The sequence below is a fragment of the Pyrus communis genome, chromosome 14, assembly GCF_041283825.1.
Source record: "Pyrus communis isolate YQ-2024b chromosome 14, ASM4128382v1, whole genome shotgun sequence".
In the NCBI taxonomy this organism is placed as follows: Eukaryota; Viridiplantae; Streptophyta; class Magnoliopsida; order Rosales; family Rosaceae; genus Pyrus; species Pyrus communis.
The window spans coordinates 19,160,161-19,174,845 of record NC_142578.1 but is presented as its reverse complement, the minus strand read 5'-3'; the positions used below and the strand labels follow the sequence as shown (position 1 = coordinate 19,174,845).

At 35.8% G+C, this 14,685-nt stretch overlaps 1 protein-coding gene across 1 annotated transcript; it reads right to left on the bottom strand.

Moving 5' to 3' along the window:
- Positions 1-4,901: 4,901 nt before the first annotated feature.
- LOC137713083 (glycosyltransferase-like At2g41451) lies at positions 4,902-9,925 on the bottom strand. Its single transcript, XM_068452335.2, has 11 exons — positions 9,228-9,925; positions 8,402-8,551; positions 8,220-8,272; positions 7,824-7,932; positions 7,601-7,735; positions 7,184-7,228; positions 6,853-7,040; positions 6,507-6,648; positions 6,011-6,057; positions 5,659-5,746; positions 4,902-5,533 (listed from the first exon to the last, which is right to left on the bottom strand). Exons 1-11 carry the CDS (start codon positions 9,597-9,599, stop codon positions 5,225-5,227), a joined length of 1,638 nt encoding a protein of 545 aa, XP_068308436.2. The 5' UTR covers positions 9,600-9,925; the 3' UTR covers positions 4,902-5,224.
- Positions 9,926-14,685: the final 4,760 nt, after the last annotated feature.

Here is a 14,685-nt window from a genome sequence, read left to right as displayed (position 1 = left end):
AGCTTTTCCCAATTTTCTAGCAAGCACCACCACTTTTGTGGCACTTTCCTGCCAAACCACAATGAGTTAGCCGGCGTGCGAGGTACCATTCTCTTCATTTTGTTGAGCATTACAACTTTGGTTTTTGAATCACTTAATTTGGTTGAGTATCAAAGAAGTTATGGCGTTTGAATTTGTGCCCAGAATTCGGCCAAACCTTAGCTTGAAACCGGGTCGACACGACCCGCAAAACCTAGCCCCAATCCCCTAATCTGGTCCAAACCTTGGGCCTATTAACCAAGTGCAACTCAAAGACCCAATCCACTAAGCCAAGCCCAAACACAAACCCAAGCCCATATACCAACCACGCCCAACCCATAATCCAGGGCGTGCTTGGGCATGCGTGGGCACCTATTATGGTCGGCCCATAGAGCACACACATCTCCACCGGGGGTATTGGCCACCCAAATCGGCGCCGGCGAATTTTTCGGCCAACTTTCTGGCGACCTAAATCTGCGCGTGCGGCGATGCATGGTCGTCTGGGCCATCGCCCCGAACACTACTATAAGAATCGGTACTGAACATCCCCCTTCCATTAGTTATATATCAATGTTCTAACCAAAATACTTGTATGCACCAAAAACCCCAGGTTTGGCGAGGTAAATGTATTAAAAATGGAAAATTTTAGCATATGGTGATGCTACAGTTGGCAGCGACATTACATGTTAAACTTCACCAACATGCTTATGGCAAAGATGGATCCTCTGAAGTACATTTTCAAGAAGCCTTCACTAACAGCCTCCTCGAGAATCTATATTTGTGAAAATAAAGCAATCTTTGTGAGGTCGGATAGCCTTAATCCATTTTGGGCTCAAGCCAAAGACATCTTATGAAGAATTAGGGGTTCGGGCCACGCCGATTCCCTAATTCGAATCATCATTTCTTTTGATAGCAAGCGTGGTTGGTTCACTCGTAATTTGGTCTTTACCTTGACCCGATCCGACAAAATAACTCAAAAGATAAAGAAATATCGTTAATTTCTTCATGTTCGTTTCAAATTTGAAGTACCATTTGTACAAATAAGTATCCCTTGCGTTACATGATTTCTTCTGCATATAGAAAGATATAGGATCTAGGAGCAATTACTTAGAAGTTCATTTTGTGTAACAACCCTTCCTATCTAATAGAAAAGGATCCCATGATCCTAAACCGATCTTACTTGGGATCGCAAATCCCATACCACTCAACCAAAGAAAGATGATGGAGAGTTGACAGAAATGGGCACTAAATACTTTTCGAGACATCTCTTCCTGGAATTATTTTGAGACGTTTCGTATATGAGCCTTTTCAAATATGACTTATTGGTATTGATTTGATGATTCCTATAGACTTCCATTGTAGGTAATGTGTTTGGGTTCAAGGCCTTGCACGCACTGGAGGATTTGCGAATCCCTTCTGCTTATGTTAAAATTTTCTAGGGTCCACCTCTTGGTATCCAAGTTGAGAGAGATAAATTGAAAGATCCAAAATACTAGGCAAAAAGCAAATTTTTTTTCATATATTTTGTATCATTTTGGCTGCATGACCGAGCAGTAAGGTGGAGGACTGCAAATCCTTTTTCCCCAATTCATATCCCCACATGGATAGAAGTAGATTAACTGGATTTAATTCTAACTCCCACATGATGAAAAAAAGTAAAAGATCTCCAGAAGAAAATGGTTTTATTTGACCGCTATACATTGCTAAGAGTAGATTAGTAGCGTTTTCTCCATCATACTTATTATTAATTATCCCACTACCCCAATTTCTTCTACAACAATTATTCTCTCAATTTCTCCATCTTTTACGTTTTTACTTACTGGCTAATTATGGGTATTCTCTTCTTTTTGTGCAAATAGGTTTGAGTCACACAACAATTTTGTTGGGCTATTTTATTTTGGAGGGGACAAGTCAAGGGATATACTATTACATCAGTTCGTGGACTTTGTCAAACCGGCTTGAATCCCTTTTAAGATAGCGAGATAACCACGCCTCAACCTAATTGCCTACATGCTTCTTAGAAGAATATTATTTTATTGTAACTTTTTATCATAATTTCGTTGTAGTTCTCCCAACAATTTTAAGGAGATTTATGGAGCATGTACCTGAGAAGCCGTTTGATAATGTTGGAGATCTCAACAAGCCATTATGTTTCAAGGGAACTCATTTCAAGAAGTGGAGGGCAAATCCTTTTCTGTCTCAATCTTCCCAAAGTGGCCTATGTTCTCACCAACAAAAATCCAAAGATAATCCAAAGATAAAGAAAGCATGGAGAACATGAATGAAGATGAGCTCTATGACCATGAAGAAAATGTTTAACAATATGAAAAAAATGAGTAAAAGGCCGGTATTATCTCTTGAATTGTCTTACTGATCATTTCTATAATTATTATGATACCACTTACTCTTCTAAAGATTTGGAAAGCTTTGTAGGGTAAATATGACACCAAGGAAGCAGGTGCAAACAAATATGCAACAAACCTTTTTTTCTGGTACCAAATGGTGGATGGGAAATTAGTTGTGGAGCAAGTCAAAAATTTCTATATGATTGTAGTGGAAACCACATCTGAAGATGTCAAAATTGGTGACAATCTCATTGTAGTTGGCCTCGTAGACAAATTTTCACCTTCTTGAAGAGAGTTCCCAAAAACAACGCGTCACAAGCAAAACGAGATTTTATTGAAGACCTTGATTACACGCATTCGTGTAGAGGAAGAGGCAAGAGGACAAGATGTTATCATGCAAGAAGATAATGGTAATTCTATCATGATTAATTTAATTTCGTCAAACAATAACTTGCCTAAAAATAATTTTCCTAAAAATGCTCATTTTTCAACCTATGAAGACAAATATGAATAATAATTGCTGACTAAATTTATTTAATCATGTATTTATAGTAATAAATAAATTCTATAGGCAATTGGATTTCATCTCCATAAGACTTACACTACAAGTCAAAGCTTAGAATTCAATCGAATCAAGGAATCTATATTTCGCAAGCCTACTCAACTTGAGATTCTTAACCTCCTGCATCTCCTACGTGTAGTATGATAGGTGTGCGACCATCTGTGGAGCAAAAAATAATTCAAAAAATCTTGAAGCTAACACATAAACATTTATTCACTAATAACGGAAATGTCATCATTTATCGGCAAGACCCACATTCATTTAACACGTAATTCTAATCACCAATAAGCCCTGAGCTGTTGACTACAATTTGTTCAAACTCCTCACTTGACAAGGAAATGCAACAAGAAGATTAAAACAAAATTAATAACTAATTTCTATCAGGATTAATAGAGCAAAGTAGAGCACCATATCAAATTCTTGGTTAATTCGATACCCAATTTCAAAGCGTTGCGACAACTAGGTTGAGATTTCAGTGCATCACTAGCAATGAAAACTGATTCCTCATTCTCTATGGTTTTACTTGTAGGATGTTACAAGTGTTTCAACCATTGATCTTAATTTTAAACTTAAGATCTAATAGTTAAAAGTCCTCGAGTACCGTTGCTAATTCAAATAATTTTAAGTTATGTTTCGGTCTCTGGCTCAGCTAAACACACTTTCATCAAAATGTTTTGACCTAATTGGGACGAAAGAAAAGAATAAAAGGTCAATATCTTGTAAAACTGACGTCTTCAAAAGACGGGTTTTATGGCCACTTAGTATTATAGTCTAGTGGTATTCGTCTCCATTTATAAATGAGAGGTCTTAGATTTGATTCTCGACAAGGGCAAATTTGAATCACATTATTGCTAGCCTATTGTGAAGCTTCCCCCCCCCCCCATCCACCCCTTAGAGCGACTCCACCCCGTCCAAAATGAGCTGGGCAATAGCTCATTTTTAAGCCTAGCACCCCAAAAACCCACTCCACCCCATCCAATTAGCTGGCCCAAAATGGAGACCAGCTTTGAGCCCAGTACAAAATAAACTGACCTTAAAACCAGGCCACATGACTCTAGGCTGACGTTAACATGATGTCATTCATGTGAAATAATATTTTTTGCGGCTAGCGCATGGGCGCTAGTTCCGGACTTAAAAAAAAAAGTCAGAAATCTTACTGTTGGCCACGTCTCCACTTTTGGGCTGTTGGATTTCAATCTTTTTGAAATCCAACGGTCTCGATTAATTAACTTACTAAAATTTAAAAAAAAAATTGTAAAAATTGTTTTAAAATATAGCAAAAATAAAATTAATTTTTTTATATATATAAATACCTAACTATCTTCCACAAATATTGTACTTTCAGATAATAACACATGACATGACAAGATTGGTTAAAAATCCTATCCGAAATTAAAATAAAATTAATAATATTGTAAAAAACTTAATAATATTTTAATACGAATTGACTAGGCTATTCAGTTTAGAAGTGAAAATGTACTTTTTTTTTTCTTCTTCCCGAATATAGATTTATATTAAAGATGAATAGAAATGTTTACATCCTTAGCAAAAATATTAAACAAAGATTCTGGGCCAATACAATCCCAGACAAAAGCTTGACCCTCCTTAAAAACAAACTTAACCACCTATTGAGCAGCATGGTTACTCTCCCTAGACACAAACGCGAACGTCACTGACGTCAACCTTCATGCTAGAAGCTCAATGAAAAATGCATACAAGACTAAAGTCGTGAGACACTTCCTTCCTAGGCATCTGGATAATCACCTTAGCATCAGATTTGATAATCACGGTAGCAAACCCATTGTCAATGCAAGCCAGCAAGGCATCACTATTCATTGCAGTCAATTAGTATTCATTTGAGTGGATTGAATAAACTCTTGCCTACGGAGATTTTTAGGGGTGGAGTTGCTCTTAGTTTAGATAATATCCTTTATTAAAATTTAAAAAAAAAAAAAAAAAAAAAAAAAAGAACATGGTTCTAGGTAAATCATCTCTGTATTAACCCCCATCCAATGTTGTATAAACAGAACGAATATGAGGGGAGAAAGAACATGGATTACAGTCGCCGGCAATCCGGCGGGTTCTTGAATAGCTACCAAGTAAGAAAATTAAGACACTGCCAAAGGAAAATCCCCTCTAACCTCTAAAACTGAAAATCCTAATCTAAACCTGTAATGTACATCAGCGCTTGGGCAATGATCGGGAAGAACCCCATAGAAAACCGAGAAACGAAAAAACACCACATCTCAACAGAAGCCAAACCTGTCTGTTTCTTTCACTCCCTCTGATGAGGTATCGGTCATTGTGATTCGGAAGAGAGTTGTACGTCAATTTGAAAATCATCCTCATCCAAGCCAGGAGGAGATAATGGTGGAACTGCCAACGGGTGAGAGGCATCGTCTGTGAATTCCAAGACCCTTCTTGCAGTTGCTTGAGAATCTATTAGTTTACCAATCTTTCTAGAAGTAATTGCCCCAGACGTTGATTCCCTAGAGGAGTTGCTACTCTCAACCAATGACAAAAACTGATTTTTTGACAGATTTGTTTGTGCAGCTGATGCAATTACCAAGCTGAAAACACCCGATTCCCTTAATCCTTGAATGATGACCTGAAACAGAATGAAATCAAGTCAGGAGTCCAACCTCACAGCAATTGTATCATCTCACAATTAGTTACCATATTGATTGAACCAAGAAAGAAAAGCAAGGCAAGCCGCCATGGTATAGAACTAACCATCGGAGCATAAATCCGAGTCAAGATGCCCTTCCTTTGAAGTTTTAAGTTTAGCGTTTTGTCAGTCCACACAATGCGTTCCCGGTACCTAAATCACAGAAGGGACTTTAAGACTAGGAACCTAAACAAATTTCAACTTTGAGACCTACTTACATCCGACTCTCAAGGATTTCCAACAATTTCTTGTTGGAAGAAATCCTTTTCTTTGTAGGAGTGGAGTGACAATTGTTACTAAGCAAAAGCTAGAAACCCCACATTGAAGTGATCAATGTAACTTAATGCCTAAATGTTTCTGCACCGCCACATAACAAGGATAAGAAAATCTATTGGTGATTGTGATAATAACTATTACCAGCTAAGCATTTCCTCCTCTGTTGCAGTGGAAGCAATTATGAATGCCTGCAAAAGATGAGAGGAAGAAGTGTAAGCATGACAAATCAAATTTAACCAACTGTCGAGACAACTGCGCTGAAAAGAAAATCTAATATCGGAAATATGGCGACACCTCAAAGACTTTCTCGTCCCTCAGACTTCAACAAAATTTGTTTTCATGAATTACACTTTTACAATAATAAAAACCATACAAAAATAAAATATGTTAGTCCTGGGACATCTCCAACAAATCTTCAAATATTACCACAACAATAACGAGCTTAATAAATTTACAAACATAACAAATGTAATATCAAGGTTAGTTGTCAAACATAATAAATGTATATTCGACCAAAAAACAAATATATATATCAAGATTAAATTAGATGGTAAAATGTCAAGGGGGAAAAGTAGAATAATATACGAGGCAACAAAGAACATAATAAGAACACAGGTTTAAGAAGTTCAGAACTCACAGCTCTGTCAAATTCCAACATGAAACATCTTTTAACATCGTCTTTGGTAGGCTTGCAACCACACCGATCACGTCTAGAGGTCAAATCAGAAAATTTGGGATATGTATAATGCAGAACAGCAGCCTCATCCAATTTGATCTCACTATAAAATATCATAAGGATGAAGGCTAAGTAAATACATATAACCAAGGAGAACACTAGTAATCAACTACAAGCAGAAAGACCGTTTACAATGCTCGTAAATTGGGAATATACTGGAATGATTAGTCAATTGCAAAAGGACAGAAGTATTATATAGACGCATGTTTAAAAGGTTGATAAAATATTGTAGATAGAATAGCCATACTTTGGCGTCTTCATATAATTGTGCCATCTGTGTGCACCATTAGGGCGAAGGTGATCTTGAATTCGAGCAGCTGATTTCCCATTTCCATATGTTAGAAAGTAGTTTGGGTTGCCCCGAGTTGCTTCTTTATAATTTCCAAAATATACATCCTTTGGAAGATGGTCATAGTTTTTCTTGAACATTGACACCTACAAGAACATAAATGATAAATGATAATGGTCAGCAAAAATTTGTTGTGTTCTTTTTTCATAAAAGCAAATAATGTAATGATTCCACAAAATTGATTCACTTTCTCTTCATGAGCATTTGAAATTATTTACAGTAATTATACCTCACTGAAAGGTTCCTTGATATCGTCACGCTCTACACTACTTTCCTGAAGAAACAAAAGCAGAAGTCACCATAAATTAAACTTATTCTCATATTAGTGTCAATGGTATATTTAAAAAGGCAAATAGACTAGAAGTCTGATCAACTATAATTTCTTAACATCAATAAAATGCATCATTTTTTTCACAGGGCAAAATGAATGCATCATTAGTAAAAAGACCAAAATCCACATTCAGGGGCGCAGTCTAGCTTAGACAGTAAAGCTTAGCATTCCTCTACAGAACCAAGATCAGAACTTGTCTTTATAGTTGGAGTTCAAACTTCAAACAATGGAAGACGGCCACTCTTTGCTGTATACCCTAAAAACCCATATGACAAAAAATGTGCGGAAAAAAACTATATCTAGATAATCACTTACATAATTTGGAAAGATAACAATATCAACATTTCCAGGTACATCGGACAACAACTGTCTCAAAGAGTACTCATGAGTGCCTGCTGGATATATTAGCTCATCAGTGTCAAGATGGATGATCCAATCCATGCCAGCTTCCTAAAATAGTAGAAGAAAATGTTACAAACTATATCAAGCTGGAAAAAGAAGAAATTGTGCTGTGTGCAATGAAAGAAAAAATTCATACCCTTGCCATGACAATAGCCATCTCCATGTTAAGGGACTGCTTCACAAACAACTCATAATTACACGGCTTATAGAAGAAGCTAGACAACCAAGTCTCGTTCCAAATCCGGCTAAGTAAACAAAACAAAAGGCATAAATAAACCATCAGATCATGGTAGTAAGAGTATGAGAGAACTGCAGGACTGTCTTTTTTCATTAAATTGAATTTTTCTCTCGACAAAAAAGTGCTCTAATCTAAGCTTATTTATTCATTCGTCAAAAAATTGTGGGAGAGGAGGAGTCCGTTCAGTACATTTGACACACCATCTTGAAAGTAAAGTTCTTTATCTTACATTTACCCATTCTAGAGGGGAATCAAAGATATAAAACAGCCTAGTGAAAATGAAAGAGTACCAACCTTTTAGCTTGCTGCTCCTCCAATTCCTTTGTCCTGTATATAACCTTCACTCCCTATAACACAGGTGTTGTATCCCATGAGAACTTGGCAATCCAAAACTAAAAAGAAACTAAGCTTATAGACATCAACTGAGTTTTGTTCACTGGTAATATATTTAAGTGAAGCATTGAACTAGAACTCACCGGAATGGTTTCTAAAACTTTAGATACTTTAGGGGATGCAGCCTTCCCTTCCACGAAAAGGAAAAAGTTTGTTACTCCAATAACCTTATGATAAAAGATCCATGGCAAAGTTTGCTCTAAACCAGCTGAAGTGCTTGTTTGAATGGATATCTGGCACACACAAAAATACAGACGGGTCGTGAGATGGCTCCAATGCCACGGTTGTATAAATTTATAAACATACATCATGGAAATCAATGCAAAATCAAAGATCTAAGACCAATTGGAAACACGATTCCATATCATTTATACAAATAGCAAACTGGAAAATCCACGACACACATAAAACCTAATGCACCCGTGACATAAAATTCTACTTGAACATTTTTTTCCGGTTTTCCTTCAATGTAAAATGATCGGTGTTGTTCCTTTAAATTTAGTTCAATTCGTGCTTCCATCCACAAGTCATAACGCCAATATTTACTAGTTCATCAGTCGCAACATTGCCTCTTCATGTACCGATGCCTAGTACAACTTTAAATCACATCATGAAACCCGAAAATCGCCGTAGAATTTGGACATTGACAACTAAATAATAGAATCCAATCATATTTAAAAAGATATGGCACAATGACATGGTTTAATCAGAAATGACAATGTAAATGCCAAAACAACCAAAAGAGTAATCTACTACAGAACAAATCCCCAAGCATAGATTCTCAGAGCCAATAGATCCCAAGATCCAAACACAATCAATCAAATCAAATCCAAAACACCATCAATCAAATTTCGACAAACACCAATCGCAATCAAAAAATCAAATCAAATCGAACACGCACACACAGACCTTGGGCCTCAGATCGGAGGCGTAATCGAACTTCCAATCCTTGTAGTAAGGGAAGGCGGGGGAGTGGCTCCGACCCAGAACATCGACACAGTCAGAACCCGAAGAACGTAAAGCCTGGCGTTGGGGCCCATCAGTCTGGGCCATCCCAATCATGCCGGGGAACTCGTGGCGGTCAGGCGACCACCGGGTAACGGGGTCATTGAGGCCGCCCCGCCACTGGAGAACGAAGGCGAAGGCGGCGAGAGTCAGGGGGAGGACAGTGAGGAGCAGGAGGAGGCGGGAGGCGAAGGTCTGGAAGGAAGAAGAAGATGCAAACGACGAGGACGAGGAGGAAGACGAGGTGGGTCTGGAGGAAGAGTAGAGACCCGCCATGGGAGGTTGACGAGAGAGGGACAGGAGAGAGATGAGGTCTCTGGTCTGTGCATATATATATATATATAACGGCTGAATTGTGTATGTATAGAGAGAGATAGAGAGAAGGGGGGAGGAGAGAGAGAGTTTTGAATTGTGATTTGGAACCGAAGGGGAGGAAAGGGTGTTGGAAATCCCTCCGGAAAGAGAGACAGAGACTGAGACTTTTTTGTTGTTTGCGTCGACAATGTACTGCCGGCCTTCACAATATTTTTTTTTTTTTTTTTTGGAAAGGTTTCTTTTCTTATATTTTTCCTTTTACAAATCTACCAACAAAAAATACCTTCAAGTTAATATATTTTCGATGCAATATTAAAATAATACGTTTTTTATTTAATATTGATACATTCTTTAGAGTGTTTTTGTCAAAAAGACCTAATTTTGGTTGTTGTATTTGTAAAAGGGCCTAATTTCTCAAGATTAAAACAATTGGGTGTGAAAATCACTTCTCATTTCAAAATGCAATATTTCTCTAACTAGGAATGTAAGTACGTTTAATTTGAGCTATTTTTTATGTGTTTAATTTGAACTATAAATAGTAATTGTCACATGCTATATATGTGTTCATACGTCCACTAGAACTCGATTTTAATTTCATTTTATTCTTTGTAACTCAAAAGTCGTCACTTCACTTTCTGATACTCATAATGCTCTCCATTTGCCCCATGGGACTCAATTTTGATTCAGTTTTGCTTTCTGAAACTTAAAAGTCGTCTATATAAAACTCAAAATTCGTTCCACATTGTCTTAGATCTATTAATTTCTTATGTGGGTTTGATTTGGGTGTGTTAAGCCAATCAATTTTTTTTTTCTTTTCATCTCTTCAATTGCTTTTAAACTTAATATTCTTTAATTGTTGAATGTTAACACATAATGGAGATTTATAATAAAATTTATTGCATGTGTGACATAGTCTTATTGGGTATTGGGTCCCACACATGTTCAGGGAAAAGAAAGAGCTCACAAGTCAAAATGGAACGAATTTTGAGTTTCAAGAAATAAAATGTTGTCTTTTGAGTTACATGAACAAAATAATATCAAAATAAAGTGCTAGAGGACGTAGCTAAAAATAAGCCCTGGACTTAACCTTTGCATTGAACTTTCTTGCTGTTACAAGTGTCATTATGTACACAGAAAAGCAAGACTTTTAATGCTTCGGGCTAGAAATTAAAGGAGGAAAATAAAAAATAATATAATTTCAATGCATTAAATGTCTTTTTATTTTGTATAAAAAAATGACAGGACACTTGTTAAATTGAGAAATTTCATTTGCAAAGGTTAATGTAAGCATTTCTCTCATACGAGAACTTACTTGGGTCTCTGACTCATCTTCGTGTAGAGCATTATGTCTTTATTTAAGATGAAAATGAATCAATCGTTTTGTTATTCTCATTCAATACATAAGTGTCAAAACAAAGTCGGGTTGTCAGAATTTTTAGATAAAACTTAGGACGCGTTTGTTTGGCTTCGTTAGAATTCATTGGACTGGGCCGAGACCGTGTTTGGAAGCGCTTGGACTGGACTAAGTCGGACTCGTGCCGACTAAGTCCTTCGCTAGCTGATCTTAGCTAAGCCCCTAAAAAACTACGGGATGGCTAATCCCGTCTCCACCACCAACATCCCGCGAACCCAGTCATCAAAATCCAGCCTTTTTGCCGATCTCCGTCGTCCTGCGAACCCAACCCCCTATTTGCTTCCCGACGAACCCACAGCCCAAATTTCCCGACGAACCGACGAAAGAACACTTAATCAATATGCGGAAATGGATTCTCCATTTTCGTCGATTGAACTGGAATTAGACCCATAAAACGGAGATAACGGTCTCCGCCTGAAGAACTTTGGATCCGAAAACGATATTCGCAATTTGAGATCCCTCTGCTACCTGTAGCTCCTGCGCCAAGCGCTTCCTTGGAGGTGAAACAAAATGAATACAAGGGGAGAGAGGGGAGAGGAGACAGTGGTACAGATGTGAAACGGTAGAAAAAGGAAGGGGAAGGAGGGACAGTGGGTGGAGTAAAAAATGAGATTTAAAAAAAATGAGAGATATAGATATCGGAGAAGACGATGAGTCTAGCACAAGTGGAAAATGATAAAGAAATAATAAAATATTAATTGATATAGATTAAATTAATAATCAAATTTTAATAGATATAGATTAAATAATATGATATTATAATTCGGTTTTTTAGTCTGACATTTTATCAAACGCTTCACTAAATCAATTCAGCTTAACTTATTATAAATCAGTTCAGTTTAGTCCTTAAAACTAATTCAGTCCAAAATAGTCCGATACAACAAACGCATCATTAATGTCGATAACCATTTGATCCAGTAACATATGTCAAAATTTAGAATTCAGTTATTTAATAAAATGTAAACAAAAATGGTCATTATTCTCTAGAGCTTTTAGAAAGAGGAAAAGAAAAAGTAATTACCTTATATTCATCGCGCGTTTTTTCCTCTTTGGTTTTTTAGTCTCTTTAGACAAAAGAAAGAGACAGGTGTTGTACTTAGGTATTGCTCCCAAGAGACCACATATCACGTGTTATATATTTAAAAGCGACTCCTTCGTGCACTAATTACAAAAGCAAAAGTGTTATTATTGAAGGCGACTTTAAATTCTTAATCTAAATTCAAAAGTGTTATATTAAATAAGAACTAAAATAATAAAAATATTTTAATTTGATAAATAATGGGTTAAATTAATTTGATAAAAAATGAGGATATTTTTCTCATTGTATCTTTATTTAATGAAGATTTTTCACAAAATGATTAAAATGATTAATGGTGGACGATCTCAGGGATCACTAGTATCGATTTCAAATCTCAATGACCTAAGTGAAGAGTTATGCCAATCTCAATGATCATTTTGGATAAAAAGCTAATCCAAATGGATAATGTTAAGGAAACCAAAATTTAAAACTAAATTTGCAAATCAAAATTCGTAATCTCCAATCTATTTATCGAAAAAATGTTTGGTGTTTATCGAAACAAAATTCATAATCTCCAATCTCAACATACTTATAAGAAAGCAAATACAATAGCCGACGTTCTTGCAAATTTACTTTTTATTTTTATTTTTTTTAAATGAAAGGATGATAATGAATTAAAACAAACGAACTAACTAAAATTTTGGTCGTCGAATTACAATAGTAATCTTACTTTTTAAACTCGCACAAAACAATTAGAAAGAATCAAGACTCTTAGATTAGCCCTTAACTACAAAGTAGGAGGATCTTGCAAACCGAAACATAAATAGGATCATGCTTGTATTTGTTAAGGTGGGAACATGAGAGAGAAGGATAGGAGGGTGAGAGTACCAAATTTGGTATGCCTAGCTGTAGCTGCTACCATTTATGAGCTCTCTGTATTGCTTAAGCAAATTACATATCAGGGTAGCAATCCTCGCCATTGAAATTGCCATATGTGTTTGTAAATTGTACTTATCGTCCCCACCTACTGCTCTACAAAAACCGACATTAAAGAGAGAAGGCGGCTACTCTAAAAAATGGTGGCTATGCTGGAATGAGGATTCATCCCGGATCATCTTTGTAAGAATTTTGAGAATTCTTTAATTGTTTCTGTTTATCGTATATCATGAAGTCAGAAATAATTTTAAATTTTTTTTATTTAAAATTGAACACAAACAGTAACTAAAAAAAAATTAATCGCACAATGTATGATAAACGAACATAATTAAAGAATCTTTAAGATTCAAAGAGGATCTGAAGAGGGTCCTCATTTGCTAAACTAGGGTTGGATCGAAACTGTTCTAATGGTGGCTGGCTACGAATCCTACTCAAGAATTATTTCAATACTTAAACGTGCACGCCAACTTTTTTACAGTTTGACTTTGAAACTCATTTTCCAGCTTCAGAAGCAAGCGGTCCTTTATTACGGTATAAAAAAGTAATTGAGTTCTTGTACGGCGATGTAAATTCGAACTTTGTCAGTGGTTAACCTAATATTTAATCTAATAAAATTTATCGTTTGACGAAAAAAATAAAATAAAAAAGTCTGGCTACAAACTACTCAACTTTTTATCCCTTAGTTGATAACAAGGAAAAAAATAAAGAAAAACTAATGAACAGGGCTTGAAAAGTTTTAGTTTTAATAAAAAACCATGTTATAAGTTTTGTTTAATGATTAGTACAAGGCCCATATTAAAGTAGTCCAACTAAAAATGGTCCAACTATAATAAATTATGATTTGTCGATTTTACCCCTAACTTTTTTAGGTTGAGTTTCAGATTTTCGCTGTTAATGAAGTTCATCATTGTTTTGCAGACCTTATTTTTCTTTGAAACAAAAATATAGATCCTCATGCTATATTTGAAATGTGATTTTCGTTATTATTCATAGTGTATTTGAGATACTCTTTTTCAATTTATCTTCATCAGTGGAGTTCATCGTTTGTTTCTCTAGAAAATAAAATTGAGATATGCATGCTATTCATTAATAATGACGAGTCACTGATTTTGGAATGTAAAAATAAACTGTCTCCGAATTTTAAGCAACACTATTTTTGGAATCTAAGTCACTTTATTTCTTGAATCCGAGTCACTGTTTCTGGATCCAAATGAAATAGACACACTGTTTCTTAAATGTAAACTAGAAAAGAAATGGTGAAATTCACTGTATTTGGATTCCAAGCAAATTAAGCACCTTGTTTCTTAAATATAATCAACTGATGCATGAAAGAAAAGAAATAGTCAAAGATTAAAACATAGACTATTTTTGGAATCTAAGTCACTATTTTTGGATTTTGGTTCTTTTCTTTCCAGATACAGTGTTTATTTGTGCTAGACAAAACAAACACTGTATCTGATTTTTTTTTTTTCCAGAAACAGTGTTATGTTTTGGGTTCTCCCGAAACAGCTTTATGTTTTGGTTTTTTTTTTTTTTTTTTTTCAAACACTTTTTTACCAATTTCTACCATTAAACTTCTTTAAACTTGTGTTCGACAGCTTTGTTCTGATGAATGCTTCCTTTTTCAACTTTGATTTGGTTGTTTTTGAAATGGAGGACTTCGATTTAGTTGTTTTTGC